Source organism: Salarias fasciatus, chromosome 11, assembly GCF_902148845.1.
Source record: "Salarias fasciatus chromosome 11, fSalaFa1.1, whole genome shotgun sequence".
NCBI lineage: Eukaryota > Metazoa > Chordata > Actinopteri > Blenniiformes > Blenniidae > Salarias > Salarias fasciatus.
In genome coordinates, this window is record NC_043755.1 from 19,127,301 (window position 1) to 19,141,570 (window position 14,270).

Consider the following 14,270-nt stretch of genomic DNA (forward strand, 5'->3'; position numbering starts at 1 on the left):
ACTGCAACAGAATATCATATCGGGGTGGCCTGCGGCGGCGGCGGCCGCGCCCTGCAGCACAACACACATACACACACACACACACACACAGGACTCCCGTTTCAGCTGGCATCCCTTAATGCATCGATAACTGCAAGCGATATCGAAGCTACTCGGCGTGTGTGTGTGTGTGTGTGTGTGTGTGTGTGTATGGGAGTACTACTCGGGGCAAGCTGCCAAGCATGCATGCAGCCTCGGACCACACTCCAGTTTGCTGCACGACACACTCACACACACACACACACACACACACACACACACACACACACACACACACACACTCCATCCTCCTCTCCATTTTCATAGCTTAGTTTTTACAAATGTACGAGCGCCACTGGGGACATGCCAAGGTGGTTTCCAAGGCAACAGGCTTTCGTATTTGCAGTGACATCAGGGATGCGTGGAAAAAAAAAAAAAGTCTTTCAGAAATCATCTTGACAGCGACGAACTGGCAGGGGTCACCTCGTCAGGGCCAGATGTTCGTGAGTCACAGCAGCCGAAATGTTCAATACCGCCGAGACCGAGCATTAGCTTTCCCATCACCGCCACGCCGAGCGACCGCCTTATCTCAGAGGGGTCTTTGTGGATCCATATCTGAAGACTTGTTTGTTCGGTATGCATGAGAGCGTGACACACGCCGTGCTGCGCGAGCGTCGCTCTGTAGAGCCACACATGAATGGACCATGAAAGCACAGCGATTATTTATAGCTCCTCTTACCCTCAAGCAACATGCAGGGGGAGGAGAGAAAAAAAAAAAAATCCCAGAATGCACTGCGTCCTAACGTAGCACAGCACCGACGTGGTGCGGCGGCCAAACGAAGAGGCAGCCACTGGGACGCCGTGGAGGATGGAAGGGACATCTGAGGGAGAAGCTGGCGTCTGCTACCGGCAGAACAGAGAGCAGCGCGTTTCACTCGGCGGCGTTTTACACGGTGCTTGCTGGAATTGATATTGTTGTCTGGGATGCATCTTGTGGTTATTTATTTATTATTCATGATTTTCTGATCGCACGCCTCTAGCGAGTCGAAGAAAACTACGTCTGTAGACGCACCGACAGAAACCAGCAAACCCTTTTGAGTGGGATGTTTTTGAATATTATTTGCTGTGATTGTATCTGAAATACAAAGCAAAATGTTCTTTTTGAAAGTAGAATGTAACAAAAAATAGGAAAACTCCAGTACATTAAGCACCTTAGAATACTGCTCTGAAATATGATGCATCACTAAGAAGTTTCCGCACACATCTAATCTTCAGAACTCTTGAGAAAGTTTTATTTCCTGAGAGAAACACTTCAAAGCACTGAAAGAGCTTCAATATTTCAATGTTTGGCTTATTTCAAATGCAGGTCAAAGCTGTGGATCTGTAAATAAATGTTTCCTGATCCTCAAGGTGGCTTTCAGTTTGTATCTTTTCAAATAACATGAAAAGCAAGGAGCTGATTCCTAAAACGCTGCTTGGGGGGGATAAAGGGAAAAACTACGGAAGGCTGCAGCCATAAAACAACAACAACAAAGAGAAAACTCCCTTGAAGCAGCAACAGGTAGATTCAGGGTGATGGAGAATCAAACAGGCCTTTGTTCAACAGCCGGAAAGCGAACGCCGTCCGTTCTCTCTCATCATTAACAAATCCCCCCATACAGACAGCGGATAAATCTTTTTCCAGCAGAATTGATCTGTTTTTTTTCCCAGCTGTGTTGCCTGATCAATCTTCATGTAATTACTCTAATTGTACTTCTTCCTGCCCGCAGCTTCTCTGAAATACCAACGCTGTCTCAGATAGAGAGACCTGCGTATGGACAGCCGTAACATCTGCCCGCTTCGCTTTGATTTTTCTTTTTTTTACAGTATTGTTCACTTCATTTGCTGCTCACCTCCCATGAGGCCGTTCACTTTTACAGTCTAAAAGAAAAAAAGGGAAAGAAATCCCTTATTGCTTTGTGGCTCATGGTGAAAACTCCTGTACTCTGAGGGAGACGATATAAACAACACTCGTTCTCTTAGATTGCTGTTTTTGTTTTCTTGGCAAAGAAAAATCTATATCTGTTTGAGCTGAGGACATTCTGTGAGTCGGTGAAGAATAAAAACGATCAATGATGTGAACGGGATGGTGAATTAAAAAAAAACTTTTTTGTTTATGTTCAGGTTTTGGACATGTGCTTTTAAGAAATGTTTAAATGAAGAAAATGTCTTAAAATCTCAGGTTTGCCCATTCCCAGCTCGCTCTGCCGTTAGAGCAACACGATAACCTTTAAAGTGAAATGGAATGGAGTGATTACGGCACGTTCATTTACCAATAAGAGCAGCTAGAATTCTAACACAGTTTCCTGAAACTACTTAGTTAAGTGATCAGATGTAACAATCCTGAGTGAAGTTTCTCCAAAGGGGAACGTTTGTTAAAAACCTGCAGGAGGTAGCAACAAACAGGTGGGATTATGGACCATAAAGGGACTCTCTTGACAAAAAAAAAAAAAAAAAATTGGTTCAGTCTGACTGTATAAAAAAATAATGATTTAAAAAAATACACAGTACCTTGAAGCCTCCAACCAACATCTTGTCAACACCTTGGTTTCAACATATCTCTTCAATGTAGTTTAGCATTAGAACATTACAATCTCGCAGCACAGAGAGAGGATGTCTGGGAATATTTAAAGTCCCACCTCGTGGTTTTAGCTCTCGTGAGAAAATAAAGAAGCGAACGTTCACTTCAGCCGAAAGTCTGAGTGGAGCATTTACACATCAGATGTTTTCCTCAAGCTAATCTTGTGTGTATTCTACATATGGCTTGTCCCAAGAACTGTGCCACAGCTTTACCATCTTGTTTATTGCTGATAATAAATAATTCATATGTTTTGCGACTGAAATCCGGTGTTCTGACTCGTAAGCCTAACCAACCAGCCACCTCGGCATGAAGTGTTTTTTTGACTTCACTGTAACGTGTTGAAGGTCCCACAAAATCTCTCTCTGGAAATGTTTTTTTTTTGGACACTCGTCTTGGTCAGAAGTGAAATTTTACACATAAAGATAGATATTTGGACGTCACAGCAAACCTGACTGTTCCTTCTGGCTGCCTCCACGTCGGTATTCTAATACTTTTCCAAGCTTTCTTATCACTAGCAAACTGCTCGCACTTTCTTCCTGATATGTGATGTCTCACATTTTTTGCTTTTTTTTTTTTTTTGTGTTGCAGCGACTACTCGTGATGAAAAACTCAGCAGTCAGGGAGGAAAAAAACCCCCAGCAAGAAACCCAATCCACCCTGCATTATTAATATGTAGCCAGGGTATAGACAAGGCCGTTTAATGTTTGAGCAGCTGCAATGAGTGCTGCTGTTTACCTGCAAACCATGAGAGAAAACTTATCTACCAGAATGTGAAGGCAGTGTCAAGGACGAAACAACCTGGAGAAAACATGAGAAGAATGTCTGAAATGAGGGCGGCATTAAGAAAAGGAAAGCAAATCAATTTGAAGCAACTGTGCTGTTGGAAGAGTAGATAACAATCTGATAGCACAAGGAGATCCTTGACCCGGCTCATTAATCTGGACATCCTCTGCGACTCCAGGCGTCTGCCTCCCACACAATGTTTGACATTAGAGAGACATTTCTGAGCTTTTCAAACACACCCGCTGTGTCTTCAGCGCTGCGGTGCGTGCTGAGACCTCTCCAAAACCTTCCCTCTCAATCCTCTGCTCACTGCAACTCACCATTAGGCAAACAATGCTCTGAATCACAGAGGAAGGGAGGAAGAGGAGCGGAGTGGGGGTAATGACGAAGCAGAGGAGCCACAGGCATCTCAGAATCACAGTCTGAAACATGACAGTAGATCAGCGTTGTGTGGAAGTTACACAAAGCCTGTGTCAAACGGTAATTGGACATCTGGCTACAAAATATTTGGAGTCAGAGGTGTCTTGTTACAGACAGGAAATCCCAAAAGGTCATTAACAGACTGATAAAATTAATATTTTAGTTTATTGTAGAGAAAAAACTGTGCAACTAGAGAGCAGCAAATTGGTTAAACAATGGTTTTAATGTCCTCTTCGTCTTTTGGCTGCTCCCTTCAGGGGTCACCAGAGTTAATCTGACTCTCAGACATGCACGAAAAATTGTGGCCACTCCCTAAAACCACACTTCCCAAGCCACTCCTGCCTCAATCGGGGCCAAAACCAAGCAACAAGACCTACAGGTGGCCTCATCAACAAGTCCCAGTCACCCCGCACACCAAACATATCCAAAATGTCATAATGTTCATTTGGGTAAAATATTTATATTTCACAATAATGCTAGCAGATGTCGAACCCATGAGATCTGCAAATCAAAGTTCTATGGGTTGATTAGATAAACATTAAACCCTTTTAAAATTTAAAGAAAGAAAAAAAAGATGGAAGGGTACAGTGTGCAGTTCATGAGCCAAAGCAAAGCTTGGCCCAAAGCTCAGCCTGATGACCGCTGCCAGCAGAACAGGCCACCCTGGCGCCCATGGAAGATTTCACGGCAGACGGCAGCAACGCGGAGGTAAACAGGCACCTTCAGGGGGCCAGCAGCACTAAAAGTCACAGGCTGACGTTTCATCCTTCAGAAGGACGATTATCTTCAACATAAGGCCGTGCGCTCGTCTTCTAGAGCAGCTTCATCCAGTTGACAAGTTTCCTTCACAAGAGACTGTTCAGAATTCCAAAGAGGAAACTTAAAATACGATGGCTTTCCTTTCACCAAGCCACCATGCCAGAGCCCACGCCCCACCCCCATCCCCCCTCCTTCAAAGAGCCAGTCTGTCTCTCGAATGTGGCGACACATCGACGGTGACTCATGTTGTGGTAGCAGCACCATAGCAGCCAAACGGGACCCAGCACGCTGTTTATGTTCCTCACTGCTTATCCTCCCGCTTCCTCCCTCATCACCAACACACACAGGCGCGAAGAGCAGGTAACGTATCTGACGCATCCGCTCCGAGCGTAGCGTAATCGCATCTCCGCGTTATGAAAACCTGCTAATTGGAGTGACTGGCCTTAGAGCGGCGATAATTACTGGTGTAACTCAGACACGAGGCTTTATCCACGACAAGGTCATGACGACGGGCGTGGGTTGAGATGTGAGGAGGAGAAAAGGGGAAATGCAGAGCTCTCAGTGGTATGAAACAAAAGCCATGAACCTGTCCTGTTTTTCTGAACTGCACGAAGACGGAGGATGTTTTGGCAACATGAGATTCATATGATAGAGACGGAGGCAGGATCGGTCTCTGGAAATGGAATCATCTTCATTTATATCCTGTTGCGCCTTGTGGCCACCCTCGAAGCTGCAGAGACCAAACGCGTCCTCTGATCCAGTCTCTAAGTCTCGGTATTCAGACTGAGGAAAAGCTCAGCTATCCAATTCAGAAAAATTGATGATTCTACCGCTTTTGTTCGAAACCCATACTGGTAAGAAACCAAGCAGCACAAAGCCTCACTGTCCTGCTGTGGGAAGAATGAAGGCTGGTGTAACTGATGCATTTTTCAGATGATGTGTAATCCATTAATCAATCCAGGCTGACTCACTCACTGCAGTATCTTAAACAGGAACGTGATCAACATGCCAGAGTGTTATTTCCCGCTGGTGCAAACCGCAGCACCTGTCATTATGCATTCTTTCTGGTTCCCATCGTCCAACTGATTCCCTCTTTACACAATGTTTCAAGTGAAAACTTATTGTTTTCGCGTTTCTGAATTATGCAACAACCATTTGAAAATGATATAGTTAGCATGCTAGGCTACGAACTATGGAGCTGTTGGTTATTTTGGTAGAAAAACTACACACCGTGTGCTCTGAGAGAAATACGCTGTAAACATTTGCAATGGCGAGCACACAGGCATTTACATGGACAGTCAGGAAACTTGGACAGATTCCACCATCTGTTAAGATTCAAGAACGACTTTCATGGAAATACGACTTATTTATTTTGTGGGTCACAGGAGACAAACGTTAGTTTTGTGTTTCTTGCTCGACGGAGCAAAGTACTTTTGCTCCAGTGTGGGAGGTAGCTGGGATCGACTCCAACGCCCCGAGACCCCGGTACAAAAGACGGAAATGTTAATCTACTTGTCAATGGTTCCCAAACACTTCCTTTTCATGAAATATGTGAGGACATGTTCGGCAGTGTGGGACGTGGATTACTACTTAGCATGTGGGGGGAAAACACATTACTTGCAAGCCTTTCATGAGGCCGATAATCGATATCAACACTTGTCCTTGTGCGGCCTTCACAGGCCGTTCCAGTGAAAAAGATGGTTCACATCAAAGTTTTCATTCAGTTAATTAGTAACATGCCTGGCTGCGCTATGCTAATGCTAATGCTAATGCTACCTGGACAGGAAAACAGTGTAGCGGTGTGTTCTCACAGCTTCAGGAGTGTATCATCACATCGACTTTTGAAAAACCTCTCATAGACTCAGTGGATGCAGTGTGATCACCATCCAGGACAAGCATTGGATACCTGCCATGCATCATCATCATCATCATCATCATCATCATCATCATCATCATCATCACCATCATCATCATCATCATCATCATCATCATGCTGAAGCCTGGAAGCCTGCCAGGGTGTTTGGTGCCTCTAACATTGCATTTGCTGTGACTCATGCACTACAGAGAAATTCTTATCGGAGGTTTTTGCACCGCTTACTTTAACACTTAGAGGGTGATGAATCCTTAAACCTCTCCAGACTCGGTACCTGTGCTATTATGAAAGACAACACCATTATTGGCATACTTTTGACAGCACTGTCTGACATTTGCGCTCTCCTGCTGATCACAGTCCTAACAAGTGTCTGGGGATATGACTCAGATGTGTTTCCTCAATCCTTTGCTTCCCAGCATGGCAGATGGCCACATTACTGCACCCAGAGCATCGGAATACTTGCACAGATTTAGGGCGTGTCTGCCATCTTCATAAAAAGAGTTGGGCTGAATAAAAACTGTGCAAACACATTAAGAACTTCTACACTGACCTCAGTTTCTCTAAATCCCATCAAATTGTTTTGTAATGTAAACTCAGTGTTGAAATGAATTTAGTTCAAGATCCAATGAGTTCTGCTCTGTATTTGTAAATCAGTGACTCTTTCCTGTTGGATCTACTTAGAATTCCTTTGCTAAAGAATAATAGTTTGTACAAAAATAAAATGTTCACTTTCATCCATTATCTGATAACCTGATTTTGTACCTGTAATAACAGCAGAAAATGGCTTCTAAACGTGGGTTAGGTGCCGGATTTCTATTTGGTTTGAATTATTGAAGGGCCCTACATCACTGTCCTGTCCTTTGACCATTTAATAAGAAACGTGATTTTCAAAAACACCTTCGGCTCCATCAAAAGGGAATATCTGTGTACATTTTAAGAATATATTTGCCTTCCAACTTCATAGCTTTAGCTCTTATCTTTCTCACTATGTTTTCAAATTGTTAAATAGAAATGGACAGTCTGACTCATTTGTTTGTGGTCGTGTAGGAAAATACAGCAGCTCTGGCACTTTGTGAGACAGGAAACTGACAAGATACTCTCAATCACGACAAAATGCAATACACTCTTCATGCTTTGGGGGATAAAACAATGCATCAATCACCAGTAAACACAAACAGAAACACTACAACATGTTCATGTCCGGTCTGAGGTAATACAGCCACCTGAACTGGAGGACAGAGCGAGCCAAATGTAAAACCTTGAACCAAACATGGGACAGTTTCATCTTATCTCAGGAACATCTCATTCATTTTTACAAGAGGTTTTATCTCGAGGCACGAGATAGCAGCTGTGTGCACGTACTTCCAGTCTTTTCAGAACTATAATGAGTGTGACACATGACTGTGGCGATGCAGAAATGAGAAGGTTTAGAGGCATGTAGTAGTTTTGGTCATTGCATTTGACTTCTTGCATTTTCTGTTGCATTGATATAAAATAAAACATACCTAACCCTCTCTGGTGTGGATTCTACCGCTCGTATCTAATGGGCAGTAGACATTTAATGGTGCCCACTCTGAACGGAATCACCTGCCAGAACCTCAAGTAGGGAGACGTCCAACTGAAAGCAGATGAATATTCAGATCTTCTCCAAGCCTGTACATCGAATTCCTTCAAATCTTCAGCCTGTTCAGACATTTGACTCACAGCTGCTCGCACCACCTCCTCTGCACCGCCCTGACTGCCAGTCGGCTCCACACGCCAGCCCTTCACACTGGAATCAAGACTCCTGCTTGTAGCATGCAGGCACCTTTTAGTGGATGTGCACACACACACACACACACACACACACACACACACACACACACACACACACACACACACACACACACACACACACACACACACACAAACGCATGCAGACGGTGCAGATTTGGAGATGCTTGTGGATGACACATTCGGAGCTCGAGGGGTGTCGGACAGACAATCTGTGCCGCTCCCGGAGCTCCAATCCTCTAATCTAAGACTTCCGACCTGCAGAAACGCTCAGCTGTGCAGACAGACATGAGGCAAAAAGCTGTGTCTTCAGTACCTCCGGCTGCCGTTGGGTAAACACCCATAATGCAGCAAGTATTTTTCAGTTTTATCTTGAAAATCTGGAAACGGGCGGCAGTCATCAGACATCAAGCACCAAACTCATAAACCTGCAAAAGTACTGAGATATGTTTACAACCGTCACAAATTCCTCCAAAGCCCGGTCAGACCGGCGTTCAAACACTGGCTATAATATTACTGTTTATACTTTCATAATATCATTTACCCAGGATGCATCTCAGTCTCGGAGGTACTGCCCTCCTGATTCAGTCCCGCTTGTTCCTCCGTCTCTTTGAATCGCGAGCAGCTTCCTGCTCTGGATGTCACTCCGACCGGGCCGGCACACATTCAGCCGTCAGTGGAACAATCCATGGGGGATATTTTTAGAGCGCCGACACACAGCTCCCAATCCCAGTCCCATTCACCATTCAACAAGCACACACTCTTGTTTTTAACCTACTTACTGAGTGAAGTCAAACAAAGGTCAGTTCATGTGTTTAGCATGATATTAGATGAGAGAGCGGAGTTATCTAACGGGAGACTCTGCTGATCGGAGGAAATAATTTCATTTGAGTTTAAAGACATTAACAATATCCAGAAGCTGGAGAAGCGAAGCACATCAACTCTGTCAACGGACTGATTATGACGTTGTTGTTTCAGCAGCAGGTTTCCAGGTTGACTTTCTGTTTGCAGAAGCAGAAGAAAAGGGGAACATGCTCCTGCCGCCGCTCTGAGCAGCAGGGAGAGGTAAATGCCAGCTGTGGATAAACAGGACATAATGTCAGACGACATCCCGGAGGCTGTTTGCCCGGCGCCATATTCACTCGCTTTTTACAAGGAAGTGGAGGCAAAAGCTGAAGCTCATGAGATCTCTCAGAGGAAACGCTGTGGAGAGGTGGCGAGTTCGCTCGCCTCAAAAAGCTACAGGTTCACAAAATAAACTTGGCTTCTCAGTCGTCTTTTCTACTGCTTTATCTTTTTGGTCTGATTTCGATAAAATCACAATATCAGGTTCTTCCACTTGAGGCTCGCAGCCTGTTTAAACTTTTGAATTAGATCCTGTTTATATAACAATGTTTTAAGTGAAAACGCACCATTTCTGTGTTTTTGTTTCAGAAAAGTTTCTTGTTTACACAGCACCATTTTGAAAATAATGAGTTTTTTTTGGCAGAAATGACAACAACGATGTATCGAGCATTCCAGGGCAAGGACTGGGGCACTGTTAGTAGTTTTTGTAATGAAAACACACACACACACACGCAACAATATGCTATAAACATTAGCAATGGAAAGTAAACGGACATTCGTATGGACAGACCATGAAGTTGGATTGTTATTCTGGTGAGTCCCAACTATAAAATTACAAAGTCCCAGGAGAAACTGGATGAGGAGTCATGACACTCTGGAGGCCGCCATTGTTGTCATTGTCTATGTACTTGCACATGTCTGGAAGAAGTGTTTACGACAACCATGGTGTGCATGCACAGTAACAGCCATGCAAAAAAGTTGCATTTTCCCCAAGATGGAGTTGTAATAGCACGCTTTCCTCATCCAGCTACTCTTTCCTTTGCTCCCTGTTGGAGAGAATAAGCTGCATATTGTCACGACCTGCACTGACATGAAGCTGTGAATGAACACACACAATCAGACAACATTACGGCACACATACACACTCACACCTGAAGAATTAATCAATAAATCATAAATGTCTTTGGGTTGTAGGAAGAAGCCAGACATGTAACACCCATGACTCTTCATGCTAACACAATAAATTTGAAAAAATCTGATTCTAGGGGGGAGTGGAATAAAAGAATCCTTTCAAACTGTAATAAGTGTAGTCAATATTGTAAGAATACACACATGGGATGGCATTTGTTGGAAATACAATATTTTTGAAAGTTTTGTAAGTTTGCTTCTCTAAAATATACATATTGGATGTCACAGTTAGAATCATTCATTTGGGAAACACTACGCAGCATTCTCTATCGACTGTGACTGTGAGAAATCTTTTGCTGCTGCTGGCAGGTTATCAAGCTGCTGGCTTTACAGTCAAAATGGACAGATTACATTACAGGCAGTTATTACATTATTGGCCATGACTGAATTACTGGTTGCTACAATCGCGTGTATTTATAGATTTGATCGACCACTGACTGCGATTTGCTTTCTGGGACTTTGTGTTGACTATATTTCCATACATGGTCAAACAGTAATAACGTTTTGTACGTCAGGGTGTGCACACGTCATGTCGACTCTGATGAAAGACGAGCTTTCCAAAGTTAGCTGTGCTTCTAACTGGGTCCCTGTATCTAAAGTTTAAAAGTGTATCAACACGAAATATTTGAAATCATTTTGATCACGGATGCAGCTGTTCCTTTAATCATCCAAAAATCTCAGAAAGAGCCTTCATCACTGTTGTTTTCAGTTGATTTTAGCTTCTCAGCTGCTCAGATATTGAGGCACTCGTCGGAAATTGTGAATGTATTGAGAGCACTATTCCTGCTCCAGGACAAACTGCTGAGTGAGCCGCCGTCCCCTCTTTTGTCCTCTGATTTGTGTCTGATCATCATTCATTCCCATATTTCTACGCGGGCACCAGCAAATAGGTGGATTGATTTCATTGCCAGATTCAAATTGAGGAAAAGAATTACTGCCGGTACGACACCACGATGGCTCCAAGCACCTTTCTGGTGTAAACATTTCATCACTGCTATGTAAAAAGAGGTTCAGCAAATTCAGCAACAAGTCAGGAAGGGTGTGTCATTCTCTGTATCATTACAACTATGAAAAATACACAGATATCCTGACATATTTGCTGGAAACTTAAAGCTTGCTTCAGCAATGATTATGCCACAGTACATTCTAATGAAAAAGCAAACACTTCACATCTCTGTCCTTGAGCCTGTAAGCATTAGTTTGACCAGCTTTACAGATGATTCACCAAAAAAAAAAAAAAAAAAAAAACCTTATTCATGCAGGTATCTGTTTCTGCAGTGATTATCTCTGGGCTGCAAGCATTAAAAATCACTGATAATTGTTCACACAATCAACTGTCATTTAAACAGTGTATTCACATAGAGCTATCTGCGATTAATAAAAGATGAAATCATCCAGACGATTGGATTGAATTTATTGCCTGTGAAAATTAACCAGTCACATCTGCAGTCCACACCTGGAAACGTTTGCAAATCACAAATGAATAATTATATAATACCATAAACCAGACCACCTGCATTCTCCAACTCAGCTGTTCTAAACGGCCCTCAGCTTTTCAACAAGTTTATAAAGATTCCTGCGTCTTTCTGGAAACAAGTGTCTGTCTAATGAGAAGGAATTAGACCAAGAAGTCTTATTTCCATAAAACTTTTCTCTTTGTTATTTGTTGGATGCATTTGAGTGTGTCTGAGTTAAATATTTCAGACGATCTCATTTTGTTTTGTTGAAAAGGGAGAAACTGGGACTGGCAGTGTGTGTGTTTTTTTTTTTTTTTTTTAGTTGTTCTGCGGTACTTTTTTATTCAGTCAGGAAAAACCAGAGGTGAATTCCAAACAGGCACAAAATGTTGGCTCCATTTCTAGTTGGCCTCTTTAAATGTAGGTCTTTCACAGGCAAAAAAAAAGGATTATGACTGAAAATCCAAGTCTGGAGAGAGTGCAGAATTTGCATGTTCTCCCTGTGCCTCTATGGGTTTTTCTCTGCGTACTCCTGTTTCCTCCCACAATATACAAATTGCTGGCTCCAAGTTGTCGACTGTCAGTATAAATATACACCTGGTCACTAAACTGTACCTGCAGTCAGCTGGAAGCAGCTTCAATGTCTCAACATCCTTTAATTTATTAAAAACCATATTGGAGATGCGTGAGTTGATCAGCAATACGGTGCATGAAAAACATGATTTCCTTTCCTTTGCAGCAGCTTCATGAAACCCACTGTCATCTCACCAGCGCACGAGTCTTTGCAGGTGTCAGTCAGCTCAGTGTGGGTGCTCAGGGAGGGAAAACAGTGATGAGAAAGCCGTGCCCTTCTGTCTTTTAAGCCTTTTAAACCAGATCACCACTTTGTGCCCAGACTCCAGTGTGTGAAGTGTGTGCTATCAGTGCGAAACACCTGGGACCGGATACCCACGCAGGTAAATGTCTGCTAGTGACAACACAACTTTTAATCTCCTCAATTATGCATCCTCAAGCGGTTCCCCTGCCAGCAGGAGTGAGAGCGACTGGTGCAAGGCTCGGCGGCTCCTCTGCACCAGCGACACGTGGCGCCGGCACGACGAGGGACTTGGGGCTTATTCAGTGAGCGGATCGAATAGACTCAGATATCGGCTACTGATTATGAAGAGAGTGTGTGCATGTGTGTAAGAGGATGGGGACACACACTTGGTTGGAGGGAGGGATGGAGTGGTGGAGGGGTGGGTGTGAGGTGTAGGGGGTGGGACCATGGAGGCTTTGGTGCATGGCCTAGTTGTACATGAGGAGGATGGATGGATGGATGGATGGATGGGGGGTCAAAACAACACCATACAGATAGATAGATAGATAGATAGATAGATAGATAGATAGATAGATAGACAGATAGACTCACACTCCAGGTGTTTCTTCTTTGGGGCGGTCTGTTCGTGTGTGGTGGCTTTACAAATAGCTCGGGACACCTCGGATCCCGTCAGGCTGTACTGCGCCGCGGCGATGCGGTCCGTGAGCGTCTGCCCCGACATCTTCTCTCCAATCAGGCGTCCAGCACGGTGGTCCTACCCCCCCACAACACGCACCAGAGATGAGCGCCCGGCCCCAGTAATCCCGAGCTGCCTCTTCACGGAAACAGCCTCGGAAAGACACTCAGTGGAGAGTCGCGCTTGATTCGAGTTGCATAACAGCCTGGAAGTGGTCGATTCCCACCTCGGTTCCGTCGGATGTCCACTGGAACAACCACTTTCTGTCTTTCCCTGAAGGCCAGGCTCCTTTCAGTCACTCCGAGGAGGATCCAGCACCGCGACCCCTTTTCTTCGTCTCGCAGCTCCCCTCCGGATGATGAGGATGATGCTCGTGCAGCCTCCCCCTCCTCCTTCCAGCCTCCTGGATAATCCTCTCCACCACCGCACCGCCACACCAGCAGTCCGGCCGTCCCTGGGTATCAGCGGGGCGTGCGGGAGAGCATCAGACCCTGGATGGCACCATCATCACCGTCGTCATCATCAGCATCATCATCTTCATCATCATCACCCCTGGATCAACCCCGTCTTTTTTTTTTTTTTTTTTAACCTCTCCTCCTCCGCCCCACCGTTAGCCAGCAAGCACCGTGGGATGGCGGTGTTTTCTGTCGATTTACAACGTCGGTGTTTATCAAATTATTAATTTATTTATATTCCCCCAACGTGCCCTACCCCCTCCTTTGAGTCACGTGACGTACGGGTACCAAACATAGGCATAATGTACGTGGACTGTTGCAGAGCGTTCAGAGGTGTCGCCATATTGGATGGGTCTCTGCCAACCCCACATAGGAAGGACGTCTGCTGTTCAGCACAGTAAAAACAAAAAAATACAATTCAAAGTAATTTTGTGTGATCCAAGATACATATATTTAATGGAAAACTGCCAGGTTTGCTCGGGGAGAACCTTGAAGAAACGAAACTTACCTGTGCCAGGTTTGTTATCACCTGCATCATGATTAGTACAACAAGCGACATTTTAATGATCATGAACACCCGACTTT

The 14,270-nt window shown here is 44.3% G+C and overlaps 1 protein-coding gene across 1 annotated transcript in view; it reads right to left on the reverse strand.

The window, feature by feature from the left end:
* snap91a (synaptosome associated protein 91a) overlaps nucleotides 1-13,522 on the reverse strand; it is a 43,798-nt gene extending 30,276 nt beyond the window's left edge. The window contains exon 1 of the mRNA XM_030102152.1: nucleotides 13,146-13,522. Coding sequence (XP_029958012.1) covers nucleotides 13,146-13,275 — 130 coding nt within the window. The 5' untranslated portion in view covers nucleotides 13,276-13,522. The remainder of the gene's footprint in view (nucleotides 1-13,145) is intronic.
* Between the last annotated feature and the right edge of the window lie 748 nt (nucleotides 13,523-14,270).